Source organism: Hemicordylus capensis, chromosome 2 (assembly GCF_027244095.1).
Source record: "Hemicordylus capensis ecotype Gifberg chromosome 2, rHemCap1.1.pri, whole genome shotgun sequence".
Classification (NCBI taxonomy): domain Eukaryota; kingdom Metazoa; phylum Chordata; class Lepidosauria; order Squamata; family Cordylidae; genus Hemicordylus; species Hemicordylus capensis.
Genome location: NC_069658.1, coordinates 171,232,098 through 171,244,255, shown reverse-complemented (window position 1 = coordinate 171,244,255; position 12,158 = coordinate 171,232,098). Strand labels below are relative to the sequence as shown.

At 43.3% G+C, this 12,158-nt stretch overlaps 1 protein-coding gene across 8 annotated transcripts in view; it reads left to right on the top strand.

Moving 5' to 3' along the window:
- Nucleotides 1-12,158, top strand: part of LOC128345901 (alpha-2-macroglobulin-like protein 1) — a 137,573-nt gene that overhangs the window by 114,745 nt on the left and 10,670 nt on the right. For all 8 annotated transcript variants that reach the window (XM_053298538.1, XM_053298535.1, XM_053298536.1 and 5 more), the window contains 2 exons: nt 6,306-6,427; nt 6,542-6,632. In XM_053298538.1, coding sequence (XP_053154513.1) covers nt 6,306-6,427; nt 6,542-6,632 — 213 coding nt within the window. The remainder of the gene's footprint in view (nt 1-6,305; nt 6,428-6,541; nt 6,633-12,158) is intronic.

The following is a 12,158-nucleotide window of genomic DNA, read 5'->3' as shown; positions in this document are numbered from 1 at the left end:
AGTTTTGGAGGAACAGTCCCACTCAAAGAAGTCATTAAAGCAGAAGAGGAAACTTCTTACGTTTGGACTCTCCTTCAAACTCTTAATCACTAAGGGGTACAAACAGGCAATTAGAATACTGAAGCAGCGTATTTTAGATGTTGAAATGCAGGAGGAGAGAAGTAAACTTCCCAAATGCATTAAGAACTGGTGGGTTATCCCTCTTCAATCCGCAGCAAGTTATCTTTATAGTTTGACATGTCCTACACATCAGAGAGCTTTTACCTTGGCTTGTTTTAATGTTTTTCCATTGGCATGGTTGGAGGGCAGATATAAAAAGCAGGTGCTCCTGTGATTCAGGGGAAGTAGAAAATGTTGCACATATTTTATTTCACTTTCTATAGCAATCCATGCAGTAAACTGGTTTTACCCCTGTTAACAGGTTTACCAGAAAAATCTATGGAATTTTATGAAACATATCTTTTTGCAGATAAGAGTGTATTTGTTACTTCCTGTGTTGCCAAATTTTGTGCTATTGCGTATAAAATTCACCAACTAAGGATTAAGGCTCCCTCAACCTTATTAGATGAACTTTTCTTACCTAAATGTGGTTTAACTTGATTGATTGTGCTGACTGTGTGTTTCTATGTATTGTAATTGCCGTTAATCTGGTCAAATACCCTAATAAAGACCTATCTATCTATCCATGAAAGGTCTGCAACAAGCTCTGTCGACATTGTACTCTACATGTACAATGGATCCATTCCAAAATGGATCTCTTGAATAAGTTTGGTGCATCTGCACAGAAGCATGTTCCCCATGCAAGAATATATTGATCTCAGTTGCCATTAGAGTTCCCAACTGTCCCACCCTGTGCAGGATGTCCTGACTTCCTGCAGGGAAATGGCCGTCCCGATAGGGACTCAATTTCTCCCTCTTTTTAACTGTTCTTTTACTTTTAACCTCCTTTTAAAACTTTTTAAAAAAAAATTTAAAAGCTGCCACTGTGTGGCGGAGGCAAGAGCTCTCCCGCCTCCCAAACTATGTGAAGTTGGGGGCTCAGGCCTTGCATGATGGCGACAGGTGCACTGGAGTCATGCAAGACTAGGAGAGAAGGCGACAAAAGACTCCTCTACCAGACCTGCCTTCCTCCCAAATGAAGCCGATGCAGCCGATCTCAGGCCTCTGCACATGCACATGTGTCTTCCTCCCTCTGTGTGCTCAGAGGCCTGAAACTGGCCTCACGGGCTTCATTTGGGAGGAAAGCAGGTCTGGTAGAGGAGTCTTTTGCCACCTTCTCTCCAAGTCTTGCATCTCCAGCACACCTATCGCCAGCATATGAGCCCCGAGCCCCCGACTTCACATAATTTGGGAGGTGGGGAGCTCTTTGACTACCTGAATGTCCCCCCAGAAGTATTTAAAGAAAACATTAAGTGGTGATCACTGATATTGGCGTCCCTATTTACATATATTGACAAAGCAGCTCAGATTCTCAAATATTGGAGTTTACCTATCGTTGTCCCCATTTTTAAGAAAGGGAACAAAGGAGATCCAGCAAATTAAAGACCTATAAATTTCTTGAACATAATAAGCAAGTTGTACACAGGACATTTATATACTAAATTTCAAGCCTGGTGTGAGCAGGAGGGAACTATAGCCAAAGAGTAAGCAGATTATAGGGAAGGGCACTCTACTCTACATCAGGTACTAAGTGTTGGAAATTCTCTGTGGTAAGAGAATCCCTTTTTCATTATAGCAGAGTGCACAGAGGCACAACACAGCAGAAATTTAGTTAGGCATGCGTGTGTGCTGAGAGTAAAGTAACTTGGAGCCAATTCATAATTACAAATCAATATATAAGGCATTTATTAAGGAACTCCATTCTAGATAGGAAAGTGAGGAGTTAGCAGCTCTAATCTATCTATCTAGCTGGATGCAGATGGATTCTGCATCTTCTCTGCACACATGGTGCAGGGAGAGGAGCTTGCCATGTTGCAAAGTAGAAGGACAGGTAGGGGAGAGAGAGAGGAAGGAGGAAGTGGCTGGAAGGAAGTTAGTCCCTGAGATTAGCAATCTACATATCCAAAGGGATAGTGTCAGAGCAGTAGAGAAGGGATGACCAATGTCTTGACCCTCTAGCCCTCTGACTCACTAGTCTGTCCCCCACTGTCTGAGACAAGAGACAGCTCAAAGTCCTTTAACTTCCAACACTAAGTACTCTAGATACAGTATGAGAGAAATACTCATCTAAACCAAAATCTGTGTTATATGTGGCCTATATAGATTATGACTCTATTTGTAGGGGCAGACTCTGGAGGAAATTAGTTGTGACCTCAAATGACAGAGGACTGCTTCTACTGATTCATCAGTTACAACAGGATACCAGCTGAAGGGTTAGATGAAACCCACAAGGCCATCTCTCAGCCCCTGTACCAACTGAAAGAGGGGTTAAACAAGGATGCATCTTTGCTCCTCTCCTATTTTTATTCATACATATAAATTTTTTGTTTAAGGTAAAAGGGCGGCAAAAGCCTTTTTTCTTATGGGCGGCAAAAAGCTTAATCCACCCCTGAGTCAGCTGGATGGATAATCCAGATCTGCATCCCTCAAAATTAGCACATAGGCCTATCTGTCTGTCTACCTATCTATCATATTTTTATACCGCCTGTTATGCACATCTCTTATTATAAGCGGACGATGCAGCTATCTTGTCACAGGTGCCCATAGGGCTCAAAAGAATCTTGCAGACATTTACTAAGTATAGTGTTGAGGAGGGTTTGCAGATAAGTTATCCAAAATAGTGGGGTTTTTTTTTTAAAGAAACCATTAAAGAGAAGATGGTGCTTAAATGTTAAATAAATCGAGTAGGTTCAAGTATCTGGGAATCAAGAATCTGTTAAAGTATCTGGGAATAGAATTGCAAGCTTCGGGTAGTTGGTGTGCACACAAGGAATTGTCTGAAACAATCTGCATCTAGGAATGCATTGGTAATTCAGAAATATTATCATGCTAATATTAATATAGAAATATTATCATGCTAACAATGGGTGGTTTGTTCCAGCAGCCCTTAAATCTTTTGAGGTTTGTTCTTCTCACAAATATTATAACTTTTGGCTTTAATGGAAGCTTCACTTGTGCACAACTTGGTTTTAATGGAAGCTTCAGCAGAATTGAAGCGGTACAAACAAAATGGATAAGGGTAGTTCTGCAGGTGGCCAGGGGTACCTCAAGCTCCCTTCTACAGTTAGAGACAGGCTTATGTAAAACTGAGACCCAAATGATGATCAGTGTTTGTAATTATTGGCTCAAATTGAGATTGCACCTGATAGCTCGATTTTTAAAAGATGGATTTAATTCAATGTGTGGAAGAACATTGCGGTTAAGGAATGTAATGCTATTGAGGCAGGCCAAAGAAGATCTGGAGAAGTTAAAGATCACAGTGAGGTAGTGGCTGGTGGACACAGACAGGCAAAATGACATTGCTAGGATTTCAGAGCATAGTAAGAGATGGTATCGGGATCAGCAAAGTAAACTGGCAAATTATTTTATAAGGCTGTCCACATGAGCAGGGGGTTTGCGGGGAGAGAGGGCTTGACCTGCACTGACTGCACACAAGCACATAGTTTGCCCTGGCTGGACGAATCGGCTGCCGAAATAATTACCGGCTCTGTTACGGAGCCGGTGGGGCGGTGGGGATCAGGGGCCTTCCAGCCCCTGTGTGAGTGCACGGGGCATTCTGGGGAGCACCCCTAACTCTGGGAGGCTTGTTGTAGCCTCCCGATTGGGGGCCTCCAAGTGAGTCATCATGGTGCCCCCTCGTGACTCACAATCACAGAAACAGGGTCAGCGGTGTGCTCGCTCCACTAACCTTGTTGGGGGGGCATTTTAGAGGGCTAGCCCACCAGCAGCCACGGAACTCCCATGGCACCAAAACAGGGCTGGGCTCCTTTAGCCTGGTTTTGGCTGGTCATGGGAATAGCCTCTATGATAATTCCATCTCATAGGAGAGCATTTGTGATTGCAATATTTAATGTACTTCAACAGTTCTGGAGGAAAGATATGCCAGAATGAAGAGCGCAAGTGCCCATGTGGTGCTGAAGTCGGTGAATCAATTGATCATATCCTCCTATACTGTCAAATGTATCAGGATTCTCTGAGATAATTAATAACCCCATTAATTGAAAAACTACCTTGTTGGTCTGATGATTTTTATATTTCCTGGCTTTTGTCTGATCAGAACATTGAAATAATGTATAAGATTGCTCAGTTATGTGCTGTTATTTGTAGAATTCATCATCAAATCAAGCAAGAACTGCTTCCCTTTTTTCTTTTACTAGTTATTCTAATTTTGTGTTAAGTTTTATGAATCAAAGACTGGTATAATATATTTAATTGACTACCCGAAGTCAGAATCAGAATCACTTTATTTCGGTCATCGACCAGAACAAAAGATCATCATAAAAAACCGGTATGCGCTTTATAGAAAATATAGCAGAACTTGGCCACCGAATTAGTACTCATAGCATTAAAATTGGACAGCAATAGGTCAAGATAAAATTCATCTGAGTGGCCAGGAAAAGACTTCAGAAAAGGTGTAATAAGATTTAATCAAATATCCCTGTAAAGGTCACAATGTAAAATAACATGGGCGGTGGACTCAATAGCGTCTGAGCCACAAGGGCATAGGCACAAGGAATATGGAATCCCCTTAAACTTCCCCTCAAGTACAGCAGTGGGGAGTGTGTTAAGACGCCCAAGAGATAATGCACGTCTAAATTTAGGGAATGTTCTATTGCTTAAGTAATCAGCATGCTTCAAATTAAAAAGCTGATCACCTATACACAGGCCTCTTGGTATTTTGGTAGCTTCAACTTGTAGTTCAGTATCAAGGATACGCTGTTTAATGACCTTCATAGCTTGCTCGAGTCCCAACCTGATAAGTTCTTCCAGTGGGAGCCCGTAAAGTTGTAATTTTATTTTAACCATCCACTTCCATTTCAAATTGAATGAATCGACCAGTGTGAGAGTGGCCAAGCCCACTTGGGAGAACTTCAGTTTTAACCAAAATAAAAGAATACATCGCCAGTAACCCAATTCCAAAGAAAAGACTCCCGCCTCCCGCCTAATGGCGGTATTTGAGACACAGCTAGGCACCTGAAGTATGTATCTGAGGAATTTCGTTTGTATAGCCTCCACAGGTGAAAAGTTGCCAAAGGGGCCCAATTGGGTACCATACATGAGCTGTGGATAAACCTTAGCCACAAAAAGTTTAATAGTAGCAGGAATATAAGAAGTGTCCCTCGTGAAATGAAAGGATCTAATTGAATTGGTCGATTGTTGGGCATTCTGTGATATAAATTTTAAATGGGCTTGGCGACCGCCAGAGAAATGAAAAACCACGCCAAGGTATTTGAAGGTTTTGAATGTGTGGCCGTTCATTTGCCACATATAAAGCTTAGGTCATTTGGCAAAACCCAGTACTTTTGTTTTCAGGTAATTTACCTCAATAGCCTCTTCTACACAATAGGAACTGAGTAAGGTGAGTGCCCGCTTAAGCCCATTGGGGGTCTGTGACAGAAGAACCATGTCATCAGAATACAGTAGGATTGAAATATGTCTGTGTGCCAATTTAGGAGGGTGAATGGAAAGGACGTTCATGTGTGCCACTATTGAATTAATATAGATATTGAACAAGACTGGGGCCAAGATGCAACCTTGTCTCACAGCTCTATCAGTTGGTATTTCAGCATATAAATGGCCCCGCGCGTTACAGCGAACCCTCAGGCGAGTATTTTTGTGTACCATGTAAATCAATAATAAGAGGTGCTTATCAACAGATAAGGCCTTAAATTTTAGCCATAATTGGTCCCTAGAGATAGAATCAAAAGCTGATTTCAAATCTATGAATGCAGCATATAGGGCAGAACCAGGGTTATATTTCTCAGCTAAATGCTGAAGTATAAATGCTTTCTCTATTGTTGAACGCCCCTCACAAAAACCTGCCTGTTCGGGAGCCAAGATGTTATGAACATCTATCCAGTCAGCCAATTTCGACAGAAGGTGTTTCACATATAATTTACTGATAATGCTCAAAAGACTAATGGGGCGGTAATTGGCTAGATGACCTGAAGTCATTTTCTTGGGTGAGAGAAATCCATAGGATCCCCATTGACTCTTGGATTGTACTGCTTCTACAGAATGACCCATTTTACTTTGAGGCTGGCAGGAACAGAAAAGTTTGGCCACACCCTGTTACAACCTGCTCAGTATTACTGCCCTTGAGGCAGTCAGAACTGGGATTAAAGCCATGTTTTTCTTCCATCTAGACTACCCTTCGATTTAACCACTTACCTCAGAGGACCAATGTTTTTGCTTTGGAAGTGGAGACCTCCCCAAAAGAATGCAATGAGACTTCCCGGAAACATTTTGACATCAATCTACAACTGAGGTATGGGATTGTACACTGATCCTGCTCCCTTAGAGCCCTGAAGCTTTCTTACCACTGAGTCCCATCTTTCCCAGAACAACCACCTGCTTTACTTTCTCTCACTTCTTCCCGTAGCTACACAGGGCACCGACAAACAAGCAACATGGCCCTCATGGAAGTGAACTTGTTATCAGGATTCATCCCTGTGAAGAAGTCTTTGAAATGGGTGAGAAAGTCTTGGTCTCAGACTTCTGCACTTCTTCAATTATGTGCAGGATACATTTCCAGCATATAGCAGTAGCAAGTGGTCACAGATATTGCATACTGGTTGCCACAAAATAATCTTCTTCTTCTTATTATTAATTTTTTTATTTACACAGTCAGACAGGTGTTATTGACTGGTTTGTTTTATCCAGACATCGAGTCCTTCCCAAGGACCTGGCATGGCTGTACACAGTAAAGCTGCTTTTTGTAATTGGCTGATGGTGATTTCTGTGGCCCCTATGGTGTTGAGGTGCTCTTCAAGGTCTTTTGGAACAGCACCCAGGGTGCCAATTACCACTGGGATTATTTTGGTCTTTTTCTGCCACAGCCTTTCAATTTCAATTTGTAGATCTTTATATTTTGTGATTTTTTCCATTTCTTTTTCTTCTATGCTGCTATCCCCTGGTATTGCTATGTCGATTATTTTGACTTGTTTTTCTTTCTTCTCGACTACAGTTATATCCGGTGTATTGTGTGGCAGATGCTTGTCTGTTTGTAGTCGGAAGTCCCATAATATTTTTACATCTTCATTTTCTTCAACTTTTCAAATTTGATGGTCCCACCAATTTTTGGCTACAGGTAGCTTGTATTTTTTGCAGATGTTCCAGTGTATCATCCCTGCTACCTTGTCATGCCTTTGTTTGTAGTCAGTCTGTGCGATCTTTTTACAACAGCTGATTAGGTGGTCCACAGTTTCATCTGCTTCTTTACAAAGGCAAAATAAATATAAGGGGAGAGTGGTGCTACTCAAAATACAAAGAAAAAAGTACCACCCAATACAAGAAATATACAAATGAATGAAACTTCTTAAATCACTTCATTAATATAAGTCACTTATTATACATGAATCACTAAAGTCACTTATTATGGTAAAACACTGAATATACATGAATCACTTGACAAGGTTTTGCGATAAGTCCTTGTTTCCCAAAGAGCTTCCTCAGAAGTGAAATTGTTATGTCCCAAATGTGATAAACTTTGCACCCTGCCTGGTGTATGGAGTTCTTCAAAGTATCCTTCAAAAATGTTTCTTCAACTCCTCCAAAGGGAGTGTAGGTTGTAGCAACATTCATACATTTCTCCAAGGGAGTTAGACAAAGTCCTTCTAAATACAAAACATAAACCAAACATAAAATAAAACATTTGCAAAACATGAGAGAAAACATATACAACATAATAAAATTAATATGTTAACATCAAAGATAATTACCCAAAAGGTCAGTCAGTCATGTTTATTTACGGTCATAGACCAAAATTTACCCAAAAGGTGCAATGGTTCACAAACTGCAGCCCAAGCTGACACTCAGTCTTATCAAGCCTGCTTGGATGAACTGACCAAGCTACCTTACTACAGCTTTATAACACTCTCAATCATTCTCAGCTGCTGAAACTCCTAATCAGCTACTATCTGGAACTCTTCACGCTTAATTAGGGCACCACAATTACAAAAAACAAGATAAGTCTAAATTCGTGTTTAAACCATAAGGTGACAGGGAATTTAATCTGTGTATATAAAATAATTCTTGTCTGTTTAACCATCTTACTGCATCAACGTTACAGTATCTAAATATTTCTTTTCTAAAGGTGGAAATCACCACAAATTTAAAGTCATTAGGCTGATGACCAGCTAGCAAAAAATGTTCTGTGAGTGGTGCCTCTAATAATCCATTTTTTAATTCTGTAGTAACGTTCTAAAATACGTTTTTTAATCGGACGTATGGTGCAGCCAACATATAACTTTAAACATGGGCACATAATAACATATATGGCATAATTCTTCCAAAGGCTTAACATAATTGCCAGTAGGATATTGAAAGACTTTAGTGGGCAATGAAAACTTGCACACAGCACACATCCCACATTTGAAATGGCCCTTAACCCTTGACATAACTAACCTCTCCTGTGGCATATTAGAGTGTATCAAATAGTAAAACAAACTTTTATTTTTCCTGAAGCCAGTCAGCGGTGGTTCCTCACAACCTGGAATGGTATTAACCAATGGCCAATATTTGAGAACCACTTCTTTTATTTTATTACTTGGTAAAGAATAATTCAGTCCCCATTCAGTCCCCCACTCTGATTATAAGAAATCTGCCAGGACACTTGAGGTACAATTGCTGAATAGGGATTATCCTTGGTATATTATTAAGAGAGCGAGACTACGTGCTGATAGCATTCAGAGGAGATGTTTATTTCAGACCAAAGATAAGTCCATATCACGCAGGATTACATGGGAACTGAATTATTCTTTAATAGGCCTCCCCTCCCCCTGGAAGTCTTCTGTGTCCCCTGAAAATATGCCCGAGGGCCATATTATTGGATGTCACAGAGAGCTTCTAGGGGAAAGGCAAGTGCTCCATGAAACGTTCTAGTGCTGCAGATGAGTTCTAGACTAATGCAGTGATAGGTCTAAATGCAATGGTCAGTCTAAAAACCTGCTGGTTCAGGACCAGAGTTATGGCTATCTCAATCTGGCTGAAGCTCCACAAAGTTGGGAAATTGGATCCTAAGGCATGTGATCAGTAATGGACATACCACGTGAACAGTAATGATCTTGTGCAAGGTCACAAATACCCCCCATGCACCCACACTTTCCCTTTTCATCAAGATGGGAAGGATTGAGTGCCTGGTATGCCCCACATTGTCTTGCTTCTGTACTGCCTCATGAAGTATCTGAGCCATCCATCTTTTCAACAGAAAAGAGGTTTTATGGCAGGGGGGATCCAGGATGAAATGACAGGGGATGCAACAGGAATCCACCCCCCTCCATATAAAAATATTAAGACTTGGATTTTCTCTCCCTTGCAAATGCAATACGTCAGGGATGTCAAACTCACCTTGCGCCCACCTCACACCACTTTCTGTCTTCCTCTTCCCCCATTTCTCTCATTACCTTTCTCCCATGCCCCTGCCCCTTGCCCTGCCATTTAAATTAGCTGAATGCACTACTTTTTACACCAAAACACACACAGAAGAATATTGAAATTAAATATATATATATATATATATTAGAATAAATTCTGAACAACATACCTGCCGATACCAGATTTTGCATGCATAATCCTGCCATTCTCGGTTGCTGCTATCAAGGCATCTCATTGGGTTATCCTCGTCACATGCTCCTGGGCAGGACTATGTAAATTTCTAGAATAGAACAGTCCTATATAGCCGGACGGGGATAACCCCGCCCCAGTTCTTATAGTCCTGCGTTGCTCCTAGGCAGACTGTCCTTGTCGTTGTCCAGGCCTGTACTTCTTTTGTGTCCTCAATCGTGTCGTTGTTTCTTCTGGTGTTCACCCGTTTCCCCCCGCCTTCCTCGCTTTTTCCTCTTGTGCCTATATATTTTTTTTTAAAAAAGATCATCGTGTGTTCGTGTGACCTTCCCTCCCCCTCCCACTCCTAACCCCTGTATTCTCCCCCTGTGTATGGAGCAAGCAGGAAGGTTACTCTCGAGTAGACTTAGGGGGGAAACGGTTAACGTTTTAGTGCCAGCCGACCGCATCTCCGCGGACTTTCCAAGGCACTCTAGGCTGCCCGGCGACCCTCCCGCAGCTGTCGTTTGGAACGCCTCTCGGAACTCCCCGATCCTCCCTGCTTCTGTCTCAGCGGACTGGTCTCCGTCCGAGTGGGCAGTGGGAGAGGCCCTACATTCGTTCGCGCCACTGAGCGTAGAGAATGAGGGCAAGACGGAGGGGAGCGAGAATTTGAGCCGCCCGAAGCGCCTAACGCGCAGTTCGGAAGCGGAGCGCCTCACAGCTGATCGAGAATTCCAAGCGGCACAAGAACAGGCAGCGTTTGATCTCCTGACCTCAAGGCTTAGGTTGGGAACTCTGCGTCCAGCTTCGAATCCCCCATCATCTCAGGCGGAGATTCGTCGCCTCACAGACCCGCACAAAATGGCGACTAGCTCTGCAGTTACCCAGTCGATCCAAGAGGGCGGCCGCCTGGAAGGAGCGGGAGACCAGCCCGCCAAAACTTCAGATCACTCCCTGCAGATGCCGGTGAGACCCGATCAGGCTGCGGGAGGTGAGGGGACTTCTAAGGGGGATGCCCCGTCAATCCCTAAGCAGGTTCCCCCGGAATGGCAAGCATGGCTTAAAAACGCCATAGTGGATACAGTTTTTCAACTTAAACCCACTAAAAAAGCAAAAAAGTCTAAAAAACGTAAACGCCCTCCCTCATCCTCCTCTGATGAGTCCTCTGACACTAGCTCCTCTCCACACCTTCCTAAAAAAGCAAGGTCAAAGAGGAAGCACGCTAAAAAATCCAAAAAGCCTGACAAAAGACCCATCTCCATACATTCCTCTGAAATCTCAGGGGAGGAGTCGGGGGAACCCTCTGCTAGGACTGTGCGACCTGTTAAACAGAAAAAAGCTCCTATAAAATTGCCCCTAGAGGAGGAGGATACAGGTGACTCACCTGCAGGTCGGGAAGGGGGCGGACGGGACCCGGAACGGGATCCCTGCCCGGATAGAGAGGAGGGGGAGTGGTCGGGGACTGAGGATTTTGAACATTCCCAAGTGTCCCAAAGGTTATTCTGTTCAGAGGACTTTAACCCCCTCATGACCAAGGTGCTGAACACTATTGGCTTGCAATCAAAACCTGTAGTAGAGCCTAGTCAGAACCCAAAAGGTGACCTTATCTTCCCTAAGGCAAAACCGAGGGACCTGCTGCTACCTATGCCAGATTGCTTCACAGAAGTTATCAGGGCAGAGTGGGCAACCCCAGGTGTTACTAAGAAACCCCTGCCATCTGCCACACGGTTCTATTCTTTCCAGCAAGAACCTGCAGATATGCTTAAAACCCCCAACACCGATGCCCCGATTTCACAACTGAGCAGTGGCTCCTTAATTCCCAGAGACGTTGAAGGGTCCCTAAAGGACATTACAGACAAAAAAGCAGAACTGTCTTTCAGGCGGGTGCATGATAATTCTTCCCTTGCCACACGCTCTTCTGCAGCGGCATCAGTGGCGGCGAGGGCTAGCTTGCTCTGGATCAATGATCTTATAGATGACATGCCAGCCGATCCGTCCCGCCTCAAACAATAACTGGTGAAACTGCAAAGAGCACAAGCTTTCGTGGCTGACACCACCCTGGACTCTATCCGCTATTCCTCTAGGGCCTCAGCTGCTGCCATAGTGGGAAAGCGCCACCTGTGGTTAAAGGCTTGGCAAGCTGATAACACCTCAAAAACAAACCTATCCCTACTGCCATATGACGGCGCCAAGTTGTTTGGAGACTCGGCACTGAAGGATGTATTAGTAGAGTCAAAAGACAAAAAGAGATCCATGCCAACCGCCACTAAGAAAGCAGACAGACCACCATTTAGGAGAAACTCCCAGTCCTTTCGTGCCTTCCGCCCCTCCTTCAGGGGGCGGGACAGAGACTTCCGAAGTACCAGAGGAGCATGGTCCCGCCAGTGGTTTAACCCCAAGAGTTACAACAGCAGGGCAACCAGCAGCCAAGGAAAGCAGCAGGGGAAGCAACA